Source organism: Panicum virgatum, chromosome 9K, assembly GCF_016808335.1.
Source record: "Panicum virgatum strain AP13 chromosome 9K, P.virgatum_v5, whole genome shotgun sequence".
In the NCBI taxonomy this organism is placed as follows: Eukaryota; Viridiplantae; Streptophyta; class Magnoliopsida; order Poales; family Poaceae; genus Panicum; species Panicum virgatum.
The window spans coordinates 55,455,609-55,472,180 of NC_053144.1; the positions used below are offsets into that span (position 1 = coordinate 55,455,609).

At 43.4% G+C, this 16,572-nt stretch overlaps 1 protein-coding gene across 2 annotated transcripts; it reads right to left on the reverse strand.

The window, feature by feature from the left end:
• Positions 1-1,566: 1,566 nt before the first annotated feature.
• On the reverse strand, positions 1,567-12,227 carry LOC120652461 (ribosome biogenesis protein BMS1 homolog). Of its 2 annotated transcripts, none has more exons than XM_039930286.1 (18): positions 11,931-12,227; positions 11,321-11,467; positions 11,156-11,246; positions 10,928-11,046; positions 10,367-10,557; positions 9,938-10,148; positions 7,771-8,008; positions 6,841-7,241; positions 6,467-6,566; positions 6,057-6,250; positions 5,630-5,982; positions 5,312-5,405; positions 5,013-5,231; positions 4,241-4,480; positions 3,394-3,603; positions 2,594-2,860; positions 2,314-2,517; positions 1,567-2,229 (listed from the first exon to the last, which is right to left on the reverse strand). In XM_039930286.1, the coding sequence occupies exons 1-18, from the start codon at positions 12,063-12,065 to the stop codon at positions 2,077-2,079; spliced, it is 3,567 nt and encodes a 1,188-aa protein (XP_039786220.1). In that variant the 5' UTR covers positions 12,066-12,227; the 3' UTR covers positions 1,567-2,076. The 2 variants fall into 2 exon arrangements, with proteins under 2 accessions (XP_039786220.1, XP_039786221.1); XM_039930287.1 differs by having other exon boundaries at positions 6,063-6,250; positions 11,931-12,226.
• Positions 12,228-16,572: the final 4,345 nt, after the last annotated feature.

A 16,572-nucleotide genomic window follows, 5' to 3' on the forward strand; every position in this document is an offset into this window, starting at 1 on the left:
GTTGCTCTGGTGTTACTGCCGTCGCGTCGGCGCGCGGGGGCGCGGCGTTTCGGTGGTTTGTCTGGCAGGTGGGGACGAAGCGAGGAGGGCCCCACGTCCAGTGGCGTGGGCGGCTGGTTCCGTGTAGTGGCGGTGCGGTGACGGTGGCGCCCGGCCCGGGTGGTGGACAGCTCGCACTGTCGTGCTCAGTTGAGCTTGCGCGTTCCCGTTTTGGCCTTTCGGTATGGGACCCACATGTCAGTGGAGTTGAGTTTTTTTTATTGGGGTCAGGTATGCGGACGGTTCGCTAGCGTTCACAGCACAGCCGATTTCCTCGGGCGCGTGCCGATGACGCGTGGGACCGCTCGCGCGAGTGGGCGGGCGGCGGGAGGCCGGGAGCCAGCTCGCTCGAGTGGGCGGGAGTGGCCGGCCAGGCTGCTCCGCGACAGGGCCGGCAGCTGCCAAATGCAAGCTGTGAGCCAGCCGGCTCGGCGGGCGGGCCCAGCCAGCCGGGTTGATGCCCGCCGCGCCGAACCGGTCGTTGGGGTGCTGGCGCAATCACGGCCGTTGAAAGGGGGGCGACGCGGAATGTGGGGGCCGCGCGTGGGCCCTACTAACATGCAGGGGTGTTCGGGGATATCGTGCATGGTTGGAAATAGGCCGCTGTAGCTTACTAATAGTTTTTTAATAAGTTTTTAACAGATCTACTGCTACGCTATACAATATTTGTTCGCTATATCCACTAAAGAAGATTTTTATGAGATTTAGCCATACTAAATGTCTGCTAAATAGGTTTTTGTGAGACTTAACAGTGCTAAATATCAATTGGGTACTGTTGGGTAGTTAAGAGACGTGTTAGACTCAAATTTTAGATATTAGACCAACGATACTTATAATTTGTATGAGATTATTTATTATTTTATCATTCTGCTAAATGATTTAGTTTTTGCTATACCCCGCTACTTTGAACTATAGCTATTAACTATAGTTATTCTATAGTTTTTAAGAGAATGTTACCGCTAAACTTTATAGTCCGCTATTTCCAACCTTGATATCGTGATGCCCACCGCCCCCTTCTCCGTCTAGTCTCGTGTAATCGTGTCGTTCCCGCTGCTGCCTCTCCCTCTCTGCGCCCCACCCGGGGCTGACATGCCATATCGTGCCAAGCTGTTTGATACTGCCACTACACTGGCCCTACTTATTCACCCCGTTCGGCAGGCTGGAGCTGGAGGCTGGAGCCGGAGTTGCGTGAGAGAAAAACACTGTTGCCTGGCTGGTGGCTGGAACTGGAGTTGTGTGAGAAGAAAATACTGTAGAAACTGGAGGCTGTCCACCAGCCAAACGGGGTGATTATTATCGTTCAGCTAAGCGAAGCATATCTTACTAGCAAAATCGCCAGGTATTGTTCCCAGGCTTCTCAGCTGTCGCTCTTGAGCCACCTCATCATCAGACATAGTAATTTGTCTGAGTTTCTATTTGTTCCCTCACACTTATCCAGAGTTCAAAGCTCAGTAGAACGATGAATGAGTGATCTGTGCCCTATCAAACAGGACCACCACTACCGCACGTCACCGGCTATATATTCAGTTTGGAAAGAGATAAATTAGATTCGTGTCCCGTTGTCCATGCATAATAATACAGCAGCAAACAAGCTACATCGTTTAGGACGAGGCCAACTGAGCGACAAGCACATGCTATTGTCATCACACACCACATCATTTGGAAGCATCAAAATCTGCCTAGAGTTCGGTCCACAGGGTTGTATACACTCCAAAATTCACACTCCCAATTTATTTGGGAGCAAAAGACCATGTGTCAACGACGAAAATCAGGTTATAGCGAACAGTACAAAACTTGATGAGCAGCTGATTTAGGCCTAGGGCCTAGGCGTTCCTCCGCCTAGAGCAGTGCCGGTTGCTGAATTCAACATTGGCGATCCACGCGTCTCAACCCTGGTGGCTATAGGAGAATTCGAGCTCAGCAGCTATCAACGTATCAACTGAGCAAGAGTGCCGCACATGTTGTGCAGACGACCGAACCAGCTCTGGGATGTTGCTAGGTTCCTTGGGCATCCTTTCTTTCAGCTCATCATCGCACTCATGAGCGCGCACGTTTCTTTTGCTTATCTTCTTCCCGATATCTCTCACGCCTCTCTTCCCGCTGCCGTTTCTTTGTTAGCTGTTCGGTCTTCGCTTTCTCTGCCTCATATGCCTTCTTCTTCTGCTGTTCCTTGATTTTCTTCTTCCTTGCCTGCAAGAACCCAAGAATGCAAATAAGCAAGAAGCAGAATAGCGCCTGGAAATAGCACCGCCTGCAGTAAGTGTAAGACATTACCTTCTCATGTTTCAGCAGCATTAGCTGTTGAATAGCTTCATACGCTCTCTTCTCACTGCGTTCCATAATTACTGGCACCCTGTTTTCAACTGTTGGTTGCTTCTGCTTAGGTCTATTCTTTGGCTTAGATTTAAAAGGAAGTAATTGCTGCAGTTTTGCAGGGATCTCTACACGATTGAACTTCCGCGGTTTCCGCTCAATAGGCTGTGAAGCGGAGCAAATACTATATTATTAACAGGAAATAATACAATACGTTATGAGCAAAAAAAAGGCTAAGAACCTTGTAAACCGAGTCCTTGTTGTGTGGAATAGGTATATTGTGCGCCCTCCGCAATTCAGCAGTTGTTCTCATGCCTTGCCAGGTCTCCTTTCGGGGTTGAAGAGCAGTGGTCACTAGGTTACAGTAAGTGGGAACTTCAACATTGACCCAGGCACGCAGGAAAACAATGTCACTCATAAGAATTCTGTCCTCAAATGTGCATCTTGCAATTCCTTCTGTATTTTCCCCTTTTCTCTTTAGCACATCTCCTGGTTCAATCTTTGCTGCCTGCAATGAATGAAAGTTTATTTGCATGCATACAATTTAACAGTTGTGTTAGCCCAAATTCATGAAACTATCTGCTTGGTGTGTCTCACGATCCAGATAAGCCGGAATTTTCTCATCAACAGCTCAAAGAAAAAGGCTAACTACAGCCCAGTTTTGAAAATAAACTTAAATCTGAAGAGGTGCTTGCCTACCCTTGTATTAGACATTTTACCTCGTATTATTAATTAATAATACTTCAACTCATAGTCCTTAGTCCTGAGGTTATCAATTTATCTGAATGGTACCTGTGGAAGGGTGACTAACAATTTTCGATATCTTTGTCCGCTTAGGAATGAAGTCTTTCCACTTTAAATTTACTATCTATTTAACATATACCGATCATATGAGCTAAGCAGAAGAGAAAGAAGTTGCAACTATGAAACTAAACAGATCTGTCGTTTCTATTTGAAAACTCGAAGATAGTATAAACATAATAGTTCATACAACAACCACCACCGCGGTACACTATTCAAGCATAAGGTTTTATGCATTACCTTTTTAACTTGTCCTCTGATTCCACTAACTGTCCGAATGGCTGCACCTTCAAACCTAGCAACCTCTAAATCAGATGTGAACATCCCTTTGATCAGAGCAGTCTTTTTAAATATCTTGCATGGTGTGCCTGTGAGTTTGATCTTCTTCACAATTCTGGCAGTATTGTTGAATTCTTGAACCCAGCCTGTTGCAGTTATCCTAAATGGCACCTGAGCAGATTGTAAGCAATGTTGCAAAGTATATCAGCCCAAGGACATAAAAATGACTAATGAAAAATTGAATGAGAATAAATTATAACTGAAAGTAGTTTGAAATGAGTCCTGCGGAACATGTTGAAAAGGCAAATATTAATGTGCCCTACTTTTCAATCCCATTCCTTGTCAAACTAATCACTAATAAACACTTTCATCAACTAAAATTCTGACTTCTCCTGACCAGCTTTAGTCTTCCTGTATCATCCTATAGTTAACTTTTTCTTAAAAAAAAGAAAACAGTTTCAACCCTGCTTACAATATAGAGAAGCCAAATATGCCATTTGTTTGCAAATGAGAGGATGAAACATAAACTAGAAGATAAAGTCTGGGTCAGAATTCAAGTTTACTGGTAGCACAATTGTGTTGTTTTTTTGGTTCAGCTAGGATCATTTTTTTTATAACAGATATGTTTTCCAGTAGTTCAGTCACCTAGAATCATAGTCATTCTTGTCATACAAAGCCAATAAAAGGTGAGAAAAATACCCCAAACAATGCAGCAAAGGCCATACATGGCATTAGTATGAGGAAGTTCTAAAACTACGATGTTTCCTTTGCATCTTATGGACTAATGTAAGCAGATCACTGATTCTACCTGATTGTTGGAAAGATTCTGGACTGCTAATACACCACTCTTTGGTGGAGCAAGTGGCCCCCAGAACATTGCAAAACAATGCATATGCTCAGGCGTATACTTCAGCATGCGATGTCGACCATTTCGATCCTCTATTGCATAGACAGGAGTTGTTTGAAATCGCCTCCAACCAATTGAGACAATGATCGGGTCCTTTGTCTTCAGCACTTTCCTGTGCCACCTATGGCGCTTCAAACTTGCCTACATGATGGGCGAACAAGGTATATAGGAGTCGCTAACAAGACAGAAGCATGCTTACATGCATTCAAATAATTGCAATATTCAGAAAACTCCATGCTGTAATAACAAACCAGCTATTAATCCCAACATTTTGCACGGCAAGGATGTATAATATGGCTTTATATTAAAGAAGTGAGTGTTATTTGTTATATAAGAAGAGCACTTGCAACCAAACATGCAGTTATACTATGTACAACTGCAACTATCTTTATCAATAGGTCCTAGATCTCCTTTTTCTTTGTTCCGATTGGCAGGGAACACCAATCAAACATGGAGGATACAAAATAAATTATTCTGTAGGTATATCATTAATTTATTGGCAAGATCATAAAACTAACTGCAGCATCATTTTCTTCATGCCAGACCACCGGCGAATTATCCCAACAATTCAGAGCATTGAATGAAAAGAAAACAGGACAAAATATGTATCATCCTAGCAGGTCCATTATTTCCATGGACTATGGAAGGCAGCAAACAGGACCAAGAAACTGACCTGCATGTAACCCGTGTTCTCCTCACCAAGGCCAATACCCCCAACAAGAATGGGGTGGCAGGGATCAAAATGCTCAACAAGCTCAAATGGCACACCGTGCACTTCTAATCTGACATAAGTGCCAGTCCTGAATCCCTCAATTTCTACTCGGGTATCCTCATCCAGATCGTTGAGCTCAAGTACATTCATTTGCTTGCGCATTTCCATTTCCTCCTTTAACTGAAGGTACAAAATCTAATTAGTACCAGAGAACAAAGTGAAGACATAGAAAGAACTAGGCAAAGCACATTAAGATATACTTTGTCAAAATAGCACTCTCCATTAGACTGTTCTCTTCTGGATTTCTTCTTGTCGTCATCAGCTTCGTCACCAGAGAGCTCAGACCCATCATATGTAGGTTTCAGTCAAAGAAACAAAGGATAAAAATATAGACAAGGTATATGGAAAATAAAACAACAAAAAACACCAAGTAATCCTGTCAAAGTATCGGAGAACTCTACCCAGCATATGAGATGAGCAAATGAGAATGAAACAGAAACTCCAAATGGGAATGCCGCTTAATATGATTGGGTAGTGACATGAAAAGATAATAAAACCAATGATCACATAAAGGATATTGTGTATCAAATTTTGCTCTAAGTGCCAGCTTCTTACGTCTTCTCTCTTCAACTTCTAGGTCATCTTCTTTGTGAGCACCACCATTCCCTTCAGCATTTTCAGATGCCTGGCTCTTATGAACCTCACCAGTTTCAAGATCTTCAAAATCACCATAGATTTCTTCATCATCTTCTCCATTGTCATTTAACTCCTGTCCTCGTAAAGCAGCTTTTGACCAATTTCCAGTCACAAAACGATCACGGATGCTATTGATGAGATCTTCATTAGACCAATCTCTTAGCTTAGCTTTGAAAAACTTGGAGCAATCCTCAGCATCAATATCATCAAAGGTTGGCGATTCACTATCTGCTTGCTGCAAACCAAATACACATCATCTATGGAAATGATTACTTTCTATGGGACTCATAAACCATGCAAGCAACAAACCTGTACCTTCTTTTGTCCTTTTGGTACGAAAAATTCATCATCTGAGCTATTGGCTTCATCATCGTTTTCTTGTGACGCCACACTGCCTAGCTTTGGCGAAGGCTGATACACACGTTGCATCAGACTGGCACTCCGCCGGGACAGTGTTGCAAGAAAGGACTCTTTCCATTTTGAAGTGTTTTCAGTTTCATCATCTAAAATAGCAAAATACAAAAACAATTATATGTCAAACAAAAGAATTCACTTTTCTTTGCAAACATAATTATTCCAGTAAAGAAATTAGCAACCACAATTTATACATGTGGCATAGATCGCTGCAGCAAGCAAGATATCCATGTCACCATGTGTGTGAACATAGTACTATATCGCTGCAGCAAGCAAGATATCCATGTGTGTGAACATAGTATAACCTGAAGCACCAGCTTCTTCACTGTCATCTGACGATGTAGAACCTCCAGATAACTCATCATCGCCAGAATCCTCATTATCATTGTCGTCTTCATCAGTTCCCTATAAGGTAAACAAAGGATCAAAATATTATTTAAGCACTAAAAGAATTAGTTCAGCCAAAGAACTTCACACTTTGACCAAATAAAACCCCAGCCTGGACTATGCCATTTCCTAGCTTGGTTACATATAACAAATAAATGCATATTTTTCAAAAGAGAACAATTTCCTACACATAAAGCCATGCTCCAAATGACAAGGATCATAAAGTGAATTCAACAGGACCCACGACAAGAAAAGCTATTCATTGAAAGGAAGATAGGGAAAAATAACTAACCTCGTCATCAATATCATCTTGAAAATTAGAGGATACAGCTTTTCGCCTCAATCTTCCATTACAAAATTCTACTTCTTCCCTTAATTCAACATCATGATCCCTTTGCTGAATATCATCATCATTGTCCCCTTCACTATCACTAGAGCATTCAGAATGCCCATCGCTGTCCATGGTGTCAGCATTGGTAATGTTGGTACCGTCTACTTGCTCGAAAACATTTGCATCTCCCTGATCATCCTGGCTTGCAGAGATGACATTGCCGTCCGCATCACTGTCTTTGGATTGAGCCGAAGGCCCTCTACCAAAGAGATTTATAAAACTTTTTTCCAGCTTTTCATCGAGGGAGTATCTTGTATTTTGAAGTGTTTGTACCAGGGCCACACCAACATCTTTACCTTTCCCTGTTAAGTGATAGTCCAGCAGTCAAACAAAAAAAAGAGCATAAGGGCAAACTCAATTCAAAAATTAACAGTCAGGAATCTAGATGGTAACTTGATGTCAATACCCTTCTAGTACAACTGGACAGACAATAACATGCTTTTAAAAGCTTCATGTTCTATGTAACTGATGCCTGAAAAACTAGCTCCCATTTTCAAATGTGCACACAAACTAAACATATCAATCATAGGTGTAACAAATGGAATGATTGAAGAACCACAAAGATGGACATTCTAGTTTTGGTACAACACCAAAAAACTTTTTGTTACTCGGTTTTCATGCAGCAACCATGTATGTTACAACCAGCCTCATTTCACAATGCAGCATCAGAAATAATTATTTGAATTGCTAGAGAAGTTAATTAGCACAGAAACGGAAACACAATTTCAGATTGATCATCTGATATTCTTGTTAATGAAAGCATGTTTATGCATACACCGTAATGAATGAACGAGGGAGTCGGCATTGGGAACGGATAGATTATAGGCTAACCTTGCTTTTTAGGTGCTTCATTGTCATCATTCTTTGAAAACTGAACAAGATGATCATTGAGTTCGATGTATACTGCATCCTTGTCATAAAGCAGATCCCCAAGACCAGACATTGGTGCATAGAACAGCTTTTCCTTGTCACGCAATCCTCTTTTCTTTGCAGCTGATGGCAAAGGGCAAGGATCAGCCAAACCCATCACCCCAGACAAGCTGAAATCACCTGCGCCTGTGATATGCACCTGCACAAATTATTTACGCATTTTTAATACTATTCAAGTGGTGGTTCAGAAGGATACTTTTCGGTATTTAGGATCGGTGCTACAAAAGGATGGCGACATTGATGAAGATGTTAGGCATAGAATTTCAGCTGGCTGGTTGAAATGGCGGCAAGCTTCTGGCATCCTTTGTGACAAGAGGGTGCCACAAAAGCTAAAAGGCAAATTCTATAGGACAGCAATTCGTCCGGCGATGTTATACGGTGCTGAATGTTGGCCTACAAAAAGGTGACATGTCCAGCAACTGAGTGTAGCAGAGATGCGGATGTTGCGGTGGTTTTGCAGGCACACAAGGAGGGATAGAGTCCGGAACGAAGTTATTCAGGATAGGATTGGAGTGGCACCAATTGAGGAGAAACTTACTCAACATCGGCTGAGATGGTTTGGACATGTCCAACGAAGGACTCCTGAGGCGCCGGTGTGTAATGGGGTTCTTGAGTGGGTCGATAATGTAAAGACGGGTAGAGGTAGACCTAAACTGACGTGGGATGAGTCGGTTAAGAGAGACCTTAAGGATTGGAATATCTCTAAAGAGATAGCTTTGGATAGGAGCGCTTGGAGACTAGCTATCAATGTGCCTGAACCTTGAACTTATTTCTTTCGGGTTTCATCTCTAGCCTACCCCAACTTGCTTGGGAAAAAAGGCTATGTTGTTGTTGTTGTTGTTGTTGTTGTTTTAATACTATTCAAGTGCACTTGTCTGGAAAAGAAACACTATAATCTGTTGGGTTTTTTAGTTCCTTGTCCCTACAAAAAGTTGAGCTTAGTTCATTGGCCCCTTTTCAATTGAACTTGGGTATCTGGCCCAAAATTAAAATTCGTTTTGATCCTTGGCCTTTCTGTTAGTTTGACAAGCTAACGGTGTTAAAAGCAACGTGAAATGACTGTTTTACCCCTGGCAGCAAATGAAACAGAGCAGATTTGCAGATCATCGGAGACTATAGTGCTGCTGCTTCCGTCGGAGCTCGAGCACGCGCGTGGGGCCTGAGAGGTTGCCGCATGGCTCCACCGCCTGAGGGGTCGGAACTGAACGGGTGGGCACGGTGCCGCCGCCGCGCGTGGTGGCCGCTGCCTCCCTTGGGCCTGAACAGGGGCTCGATTGGCACGCAGACAATGGAGCTTGTACCTGAGGTCGATTGTGCGCTCTCGCGCCGAGAACCGCAGCCTTGCCGAGTTGGAGTAGCGGAGCAGCATCAGCTTGCCACCGCTTTAACAGGGATGCTTAAAATCATGCCGAGCAGCCACCCCACCTCACAGCGTTCGTGCAGCAACAGCTTGCCGCTGCCGGCGCCAACTCGCGGAGCTCCTCGTGGGCGAGCCGGATCAACACCTCGAGCTCCTCGACCCACGGAGCTGCAAGTCTGGCATTCGTGCTTGAGGAGATGAGGATAAGGCTAGCAGCTAGCTTGGTGAACGGACAAGAGATACCGAGTACGAGTGGTTTATTTAAATATAATAAAGCTAGTGGACCCCATTTAACCCAAACCCAATTCCAATCAGGCAAACAACGAATTAGATTTCCAAGCTCATTTGCCAATCCATAACCCACCTCTTCATAACACATGCTATATCCATATCCATTTCCCTTTCCCACCCACCATCCAAACGCCACCCAAAGGTAACGCGGGGGTATTTTGGTCTTTTTGCGTGCTCTAGGTTGAATCGGCAACGGCAGGTCTGGACGGAACTAATGGAACGGCCAAGGATCAAAACGAATTTCGATTTTGGGCCAGATAGCCAAGTTCAATTGAAAACGGGCCAAGGAACTAAGCACAACTTTTTTTAGGGCCAAGGAACCAATTTACTCTAATCTGTTTGTTCGCACTTCAAAGAACAAAGATCACAATAACTCAAAATCAAATTCCACTGACCATAAAAAGAACAAATACTCACCTTGGTCCCCCTTTTCATATTACAGCCACGAAGGTAACCATATAATGTTATTTTTCTGTCACACTTTTTGTTAAGGCGCACACTTTCTGGAGGGGTGACATCTTCAAATCTATCAACTAACAAATAAGGATGTGCCATCCGCCAACTCAATGGAACAGGCTTGATTACAGAGATGAATCTTGCAAGATTATGAACTTCTCTTTTGGTGTATCTGCATGAAATGTATATGACAAATGGTCAGGATCTAACCAATAATTTCATCAAAGAATGCAAGGATCAGGTAATATATGTCTGCAGCGTGAAGCTGCACTATAAGAGAAACCATAGCAACTCTGTATAATATACGGATCGAACTACAAACTGACATAACCATATGGATTGGTGTACAAGTAAATAGAAAATAATAATCTGAAAGAACAAGAAACTTACTTTCCATGAATGAGACCAGACAAATAGAATAGTTTTGCTCCCTCCTTTATCTCAGCCCAGAATCGATGTTTAAGGCGCTGCTTAGTTTTCCTGAGTTTCTTCACATCTTTAAACTTATCAAGATGTGTGAGCACTCCCATCACCTTGGGGAATCCATGCACTTGCATGATATTAAGAAACTCAAATGTGTCCTGGGAACAAGTGTTCAATTACAAGAAAACATTTATGGAGTTAGCTGTGCAGATACAAAAAAAATATACACAACAATATAGGCCAATACAATATGATGCACCATTAGTATAAGTTAAAGTCAAAACCATGGTACGAATGTACGATGTGGCTTGACTCTTCATAGTTAACATTGTGTCCACTGTTGGACATGGTTACATAAAAAGAACCAAACATATGAGCCAGTAGGATATGAACGAGCTTGTGAGGTACATTTAGAGAGAAAACACGTAAATTTAACTCTACTAGGTGCTGGACAGAAAACTTAACAGAGCAGTCAGAGCTACATATTGAACTAGTAGTAAATGTGAAAATAAAAGTCTGACAACATACCATTTCAAAACCATAGCTTCCATCAATGAGCAATAAAGCAAGATCAGCTATTTTAGCAGCATCAATCATTCCGTTTATATCATTTGGACACTCCAAGAACTGCACCCTCCTGCTTTTACCTGCAAGCAACAAAAAACATATAATACAAATCTTAGCATCTTCACAACAATCTGGCATAGTTTCAACATGTGTTGATTTCGATGTACAAGATGTAAAAGGTTCATTAACCTGATACAACAGTGATGGGACCACGGACTTCTGACAGGTTTTGCTTGGTGTAGTGCTTTACCAGACATTTTACCAACAGAGACTTCCCAACCTAATAAAATTTGAAGTGAAGTAATGATAAGATACAACGCATTAACCATCATTTGTGCACATCGTAGAGCATACCTGCGGGGGTCCTTGAACTACTACAACAAAAGGAGGAGGTTCACCGATTGAACGGTCCATTATTGGCACATGAAGTCGCCGTTGTTCAATCTCTGCAGACCGAGCTTGTAGACGCTTGGCCTTTGTTGCTGACTGAAATGCAAAAGCCTGAAAGAATGGCAAGGTAGTCTAATTAGAACAAGGCATGCTCTAACACCTGGTTATTGACATTTTTTACTTTTGAGCTAATTGCTCGAAACACCTGGTTTGACTATGTACACATAACTTGAATCAGGTGGCTTAATAAACTATAGAATTATAAGATTCTGGTAAAAGTGGGCGTCACATGTGATTAACAGGATATGTATATTCCAAACTAACTAGTAATCCCAAAATAGAGCACTACCCTATGCGCAGAAACCCTTACTGTGCGCACATTATTTAAAAAAAGGTCGAGCTGTAACAACCTGAAATACTACTTCCCTTAAGATTCGATCTCGGCTAATAAAAAGAGAAGTAAATCGCTAAGAATAACATTCAATCATTGCTGAACGTAAACGCCCTCTCACGGTCGCTCGGGCAGGTCACTCCACGGACACCAACCAAGAGCCTTCACGAATCTGTATCGTACCTTGGGGTTCTTCTGCTTGCCCCCACCTTCATCGCCGGCTGCGCCCTTGCCCTTCTTCTTCCGCGCCTTGGCGCCGGACTTGTGCTGGCGGTGCGCCTTGTGCGGCTGCTCCCCGCCTCCGTCCGCCGGAGCCATGGTGATAGCTTCGGCTCGCTGCCTCCAAGCTTTTCCTGCGCTGTGCTGCTGCGGAGAGAGAGGGTTTGCGGCAGTAGGCCTCCGCCGCCGCTGTCGGGAGGGAGAAGAGCCTGACGAGGGTTTAGGGAGGCGGCGGCGGCGGCGCTTCTCTCTCTCTCTTTGCGTGGTGTGCGTAACGAGGGGGAGCGGCCGACGTTTGCGCTTGGGCCGCGCAAGTGTTGGATGGAAGTGGGCTAAAATGGGCCCATGAAAGAACTTTTTTCTTTTTTATATTTAAAAAAAATTAAAATTTCAAAAATATATGTTCGTTTTCAAAAATTTCAAAAATATACCCCGGTCGCCCTCCCATAGGGCGACAGGCCCAATGTGTAATTTTTTTTTCAAATTTGCAACGAAGTCCCTGGAGAAAAAAAAACAAGCCCTGTCGCCCGTTGGGGGGGCGACAGGGGCCTGTCGCCCGGCCCACAGGCGACCGCCGCTGGGCCCGGCCCACAGTCGCGGCAGGGGGCCTGTCGCCCCCCCCCCCCCCCCCCCGCGGGCGACCGGGGTCTCCCCCCTTATAAAAGCCCCAGCCCTCCCCTTCCCTCCTCATTTGAGCCCGAAAATTCCACCAAAAATCCAGAAAAAAAAAGAGAGGAGTGAGGAGAAGGAAAGCGGCGAAGCCCTGCCGGATTCAGTACTTGTGATCTGCAGGTTAGTACATTTAGTTTAAATATTGTTATATTTAAGTACTACGTATTTAAATATGAGTAATTTAATTTAATTAGTGCTATAGTAGATCCATTTAAGTAGGAGTTCAATGATACTTTAGTTTGTAGTTACGTAGTAGTAAATTAGTTTAGAAAATTAGTTCTACGCATTTATTATTACAATTGCAGTGCTATTAGAGACATGTTTATAAATTAATTATGATTTAGAATAGAATTTGGCATATGCAGTATAGAATTCGAGAGTCATCACGTAGTTATGAATACTTATACGTTATAGTTGAATTCCATACTTAGTTTTTACGGATTATTGAATAAGGTAGTGAAGTAAAGAGTATAACTCGATAAGTATTATGTGATATACAGATATGTCGAGCAAAATGCAGTTTCAAGTATTTTATGGTGAATACAATGTTATGTATGGGCCAAATGGAGTAGATCTTTCTGCCTTTAAGCGCACATCTAGCGGCATAGATAAACCTCTGGAAAGGAGTTTTGGTTCCATATGTAAGTGGCTGCAGCGTGGGTTCCATGTTGATCCGTTGACACATGTGATCACTGTCCAGTCTCTTGTTAATTGGGAGGTAGAAAGTGAATTATGGGAATTAATGATGATACACAGCACTGATGACTGGCAGAAGTACATGCAAGCAGCTCTAGAGCGTGGGTGGCCTCTGGCCATTCTTGTTCAAATCCGGGATAAGACACAAAATGAAATCCAACATTGTGCAGATCAAGGAACTCCGAGTATTCGAAGAGAGACCAATTATATTGAGCAAGATGAGTCAGAAGAGACAGAGAACCAAAACATGGGACCACAGGGCCTTGCTGATGAGGGAGAGAGGATACATAGCATTGTGGACGAGATGGAGGCAGAAGACCAAACCGCAATAGAGATGGAAGAATATGAGGACTCATCTGATGACGAGCAGTACTCATTGCCAAAAGAGTGGAAAGAGTATGGTTTTGGCAGTCATATCGCAGAAGATGTACGAAATCAGGAGTGGGAGTACAGAGGGAATGAGGTAGTGCAAGGTGCAACATATCCAAACATTGAAGCCGTAAAAGATGCTGTGAGACTATGTGCAATCTCATTGAAACGAGAATTCAGAGTCGTGAAGTCTGGCAGTAAAGAATATGAGGTGAAGTGTGTGAATGCTGGATGTCCATGGCGAGTACATGCATTCAAGGGAAAATGGAAGTCAAACTGGAAATGTTCCATTGTCACAGAGCACACTTGTTTGCTGTCAGAAGTTATTCCCTCGCATCGCAATATATCATGCGACTTTGTTGCAAAGCAAATGTATGGGTTTATTATGGACAACCTAAATTATGAGCCAAAAATGATTATTCGACACATTGAGCAGACTTACCAGTACACCATCAGTTATTTGAAGGCATGGCGGGCTAAACAAAGGGTGTTCGAGATGCGGTTCGGCAAATACGAGGCATCATATGATAACCTACCTCGTATGTTATCCCAGGTTGCTGCTAGAAATCCTGGAAGCTTTTATGACACATACCTTTTACCAGCCGTGACTAGGGGACAAAGAATTATGCAACAAGCATTCTTTTGCATAGGTGCTTCTGTTAGAGCATTTCAGTTTTGTCTTCCGGTGATCTGCATTGATGGCATATTTTTGACTGGAAGGTATAAAGGTCAGATACTCACCGCAATCGGTGTAGATTGTAACAACCAAATTGTTCCGCTCGCATTTGCATTTGTTGAGAATGAGAACATAGACAGTTGGTATTGGTTCCTTGAACGAGTGAAGAATCATGTTGTTGCTGCACGTCCAGATGTGTGCCTTATTAGTGATAGGCATGCAGGTATCCTGCAATCAATACTGAAATTGCAATATGGAACTGCGACAACGCCTCCATTATGGCCTGATGTCCAAAACAGATGGTGCATTAGGCATATGGGTGCAAACTTCTATGAACACTTCAAGAACAAGGATCTTAAGAACCTGTTTAAGAGGTTGTGCACCCAAAATCAATAGAGAAAATTCAATGCATTATGGCAGATGCTTGATCAGTTGACTGCAGAGCTAGTGAAGGTAAGGGCATCAGGAGCAGGCACGAGTCAGGCTGCAGAGGCTAGGGATTCAATTGAGAAGCCATTTTCACACTGGATTCGAGGTGCACCTAAGGAGAAATGGTCATTTCTTTATGATACCAACGGAATACGGTATGGTATTCAGACAACGAACCATGCAGAGTGTTTCAATATGGTTATGCGTTCTTGTCGTGCATTTCCACTTGTGGGAATTGTTGAGCTCATCATGTATGGGTGCATGAAGTATTTCAGAGAGCGTTACACGGCTGCAAGCATAAACATCAGCAACCCCCAAATTCAGTTTTGCAAAAGAGTGACACAATATATGCAAGAGAAGATTGAAAAGGCAAAACTGCACCGCGTCATATCCACAGGTACAATGGAGCATAGATTTGAGGTTCTATGTAATGATAGAAGTGGTCGTGGTATCCGTAGAGATAGAGTGGTACAGGAGAGTTTGATTACAGTTGATGGCAAAGCATTCTGCTCCTGCATGAAGCCTAAGTTATTGCATATGCCATGCTCCCATCTCATTGCGGCATGTGCAGAGTCTGCGTTACAGCCAGGACTATTTGTTTCACCGTACTTCAGCAAGGAAGCAGCTGTATCCACATGGGGACATGAGGTATACGGGATTGGAATTATGGGGCCTTTCACTCAGGATAATGAGAATAAGATGTTTATTCCTGATCCAGCCACTAAGAAAGGCAAAGGCCGCCGTCAGACACGTCGTATTCGGAATGGTATGGACGAGTCGGAAGCAAGCAAGGCACAAAAACATTGCAGCCAATGTGGATCATTGAGTCACAACTACAAGAAGTGTCCTCAGAATGCACTTCACGATGCTGCTGACGTCGGTCCTTCCGGAAATCCCAGAGATGGAGCACCTCCTACGTTCAGACGAGCATCGGCGAGAATTGCTCGTGGAAGGCATTCGGTGTCATGATCCACAATTGTATTTCATTATTTGTAATATGTAGTAATGAAATATGGCAGGTATGTAATGAAGTATTATTGTATTTATGTGTCTAGTTTGTATGAAATATATATTTAGCTATGTGTTCTCATATATTTTTGAATGCAGGTATGGAGATGGACTCCTTGCTAGACTCAGTGATCGACTCGAGCCACAGGTCTTACTTTGCAGCTGTTGAGCACCGAGCCCTAAAGGTGCTACGTCCTCGTCCACCCGGCGAGGCGATCTCTATACACAACGATTGGTGTGACCGGTATGTAATGAAATATTATTGTTTATGACTTATGTATTCGCCGGTATTCCTTTGTTTCGACATTTTTTGTTTTTTTCCAGGTTACGTGAGGCCGGCCTATTGACTCTGAGCCGTCTTGTCGAGGTTGGGCCTATTCAGCTCGACCGATCCCTCCTGACGGCGCTCGTTGACAGATGGAGGCCGGAGACACACACGTTCCACCTCCCGTGTGGGGAGATGACTCCTACGCTGCAGGACGTGGCCTACCTCCTCGGCCTCCCTATCGTCGGGGAGGCTGTAGGTCCGCGTGTGGTGGCGGCCTCATGGAAGGATGAGCTGGAGGCCCGTTTTGCCCTGGTTGACCGCGTGGATGAAGCAGGTCCGATCAACCCGCACCCGCGAGCAGCAGGTCCTTCGAAGACCTGGTTCCTACAGTTTACAGTACGTATTCATTCCAAATATAAATTTAATTGTTACAATTCACATGTTCCATTGATAGTTGAAACTATTTATCTTAATTGTTTATGCAGCCT

Excerpts from the sequence above, each read along its gene's own strand:
- LOC120652461 (XM_039930286.1), bottom strand. The coding sequence starts at position 12,065 with ATGGCTCCGGCGGACGGAGGCGGGGAGCAGCCGCACAAGGCGCACCGC. Across the intron at positions 11,468-11,930 it reads GCAAGCAGAAGAACCCCAAG|GCTTTTGCATTTCAGTCAGC; the intron begins GTACGATACAGA and ends CCATTCTTTCAG. Across the intron at positions 10,558-10,927 it reads GAAGCTATGGTTTTGAAATG|GACACATTTGAGTTTCTTAA; the intron begins GTATGTTGTCAG and ends ACTTGTTCCCAG.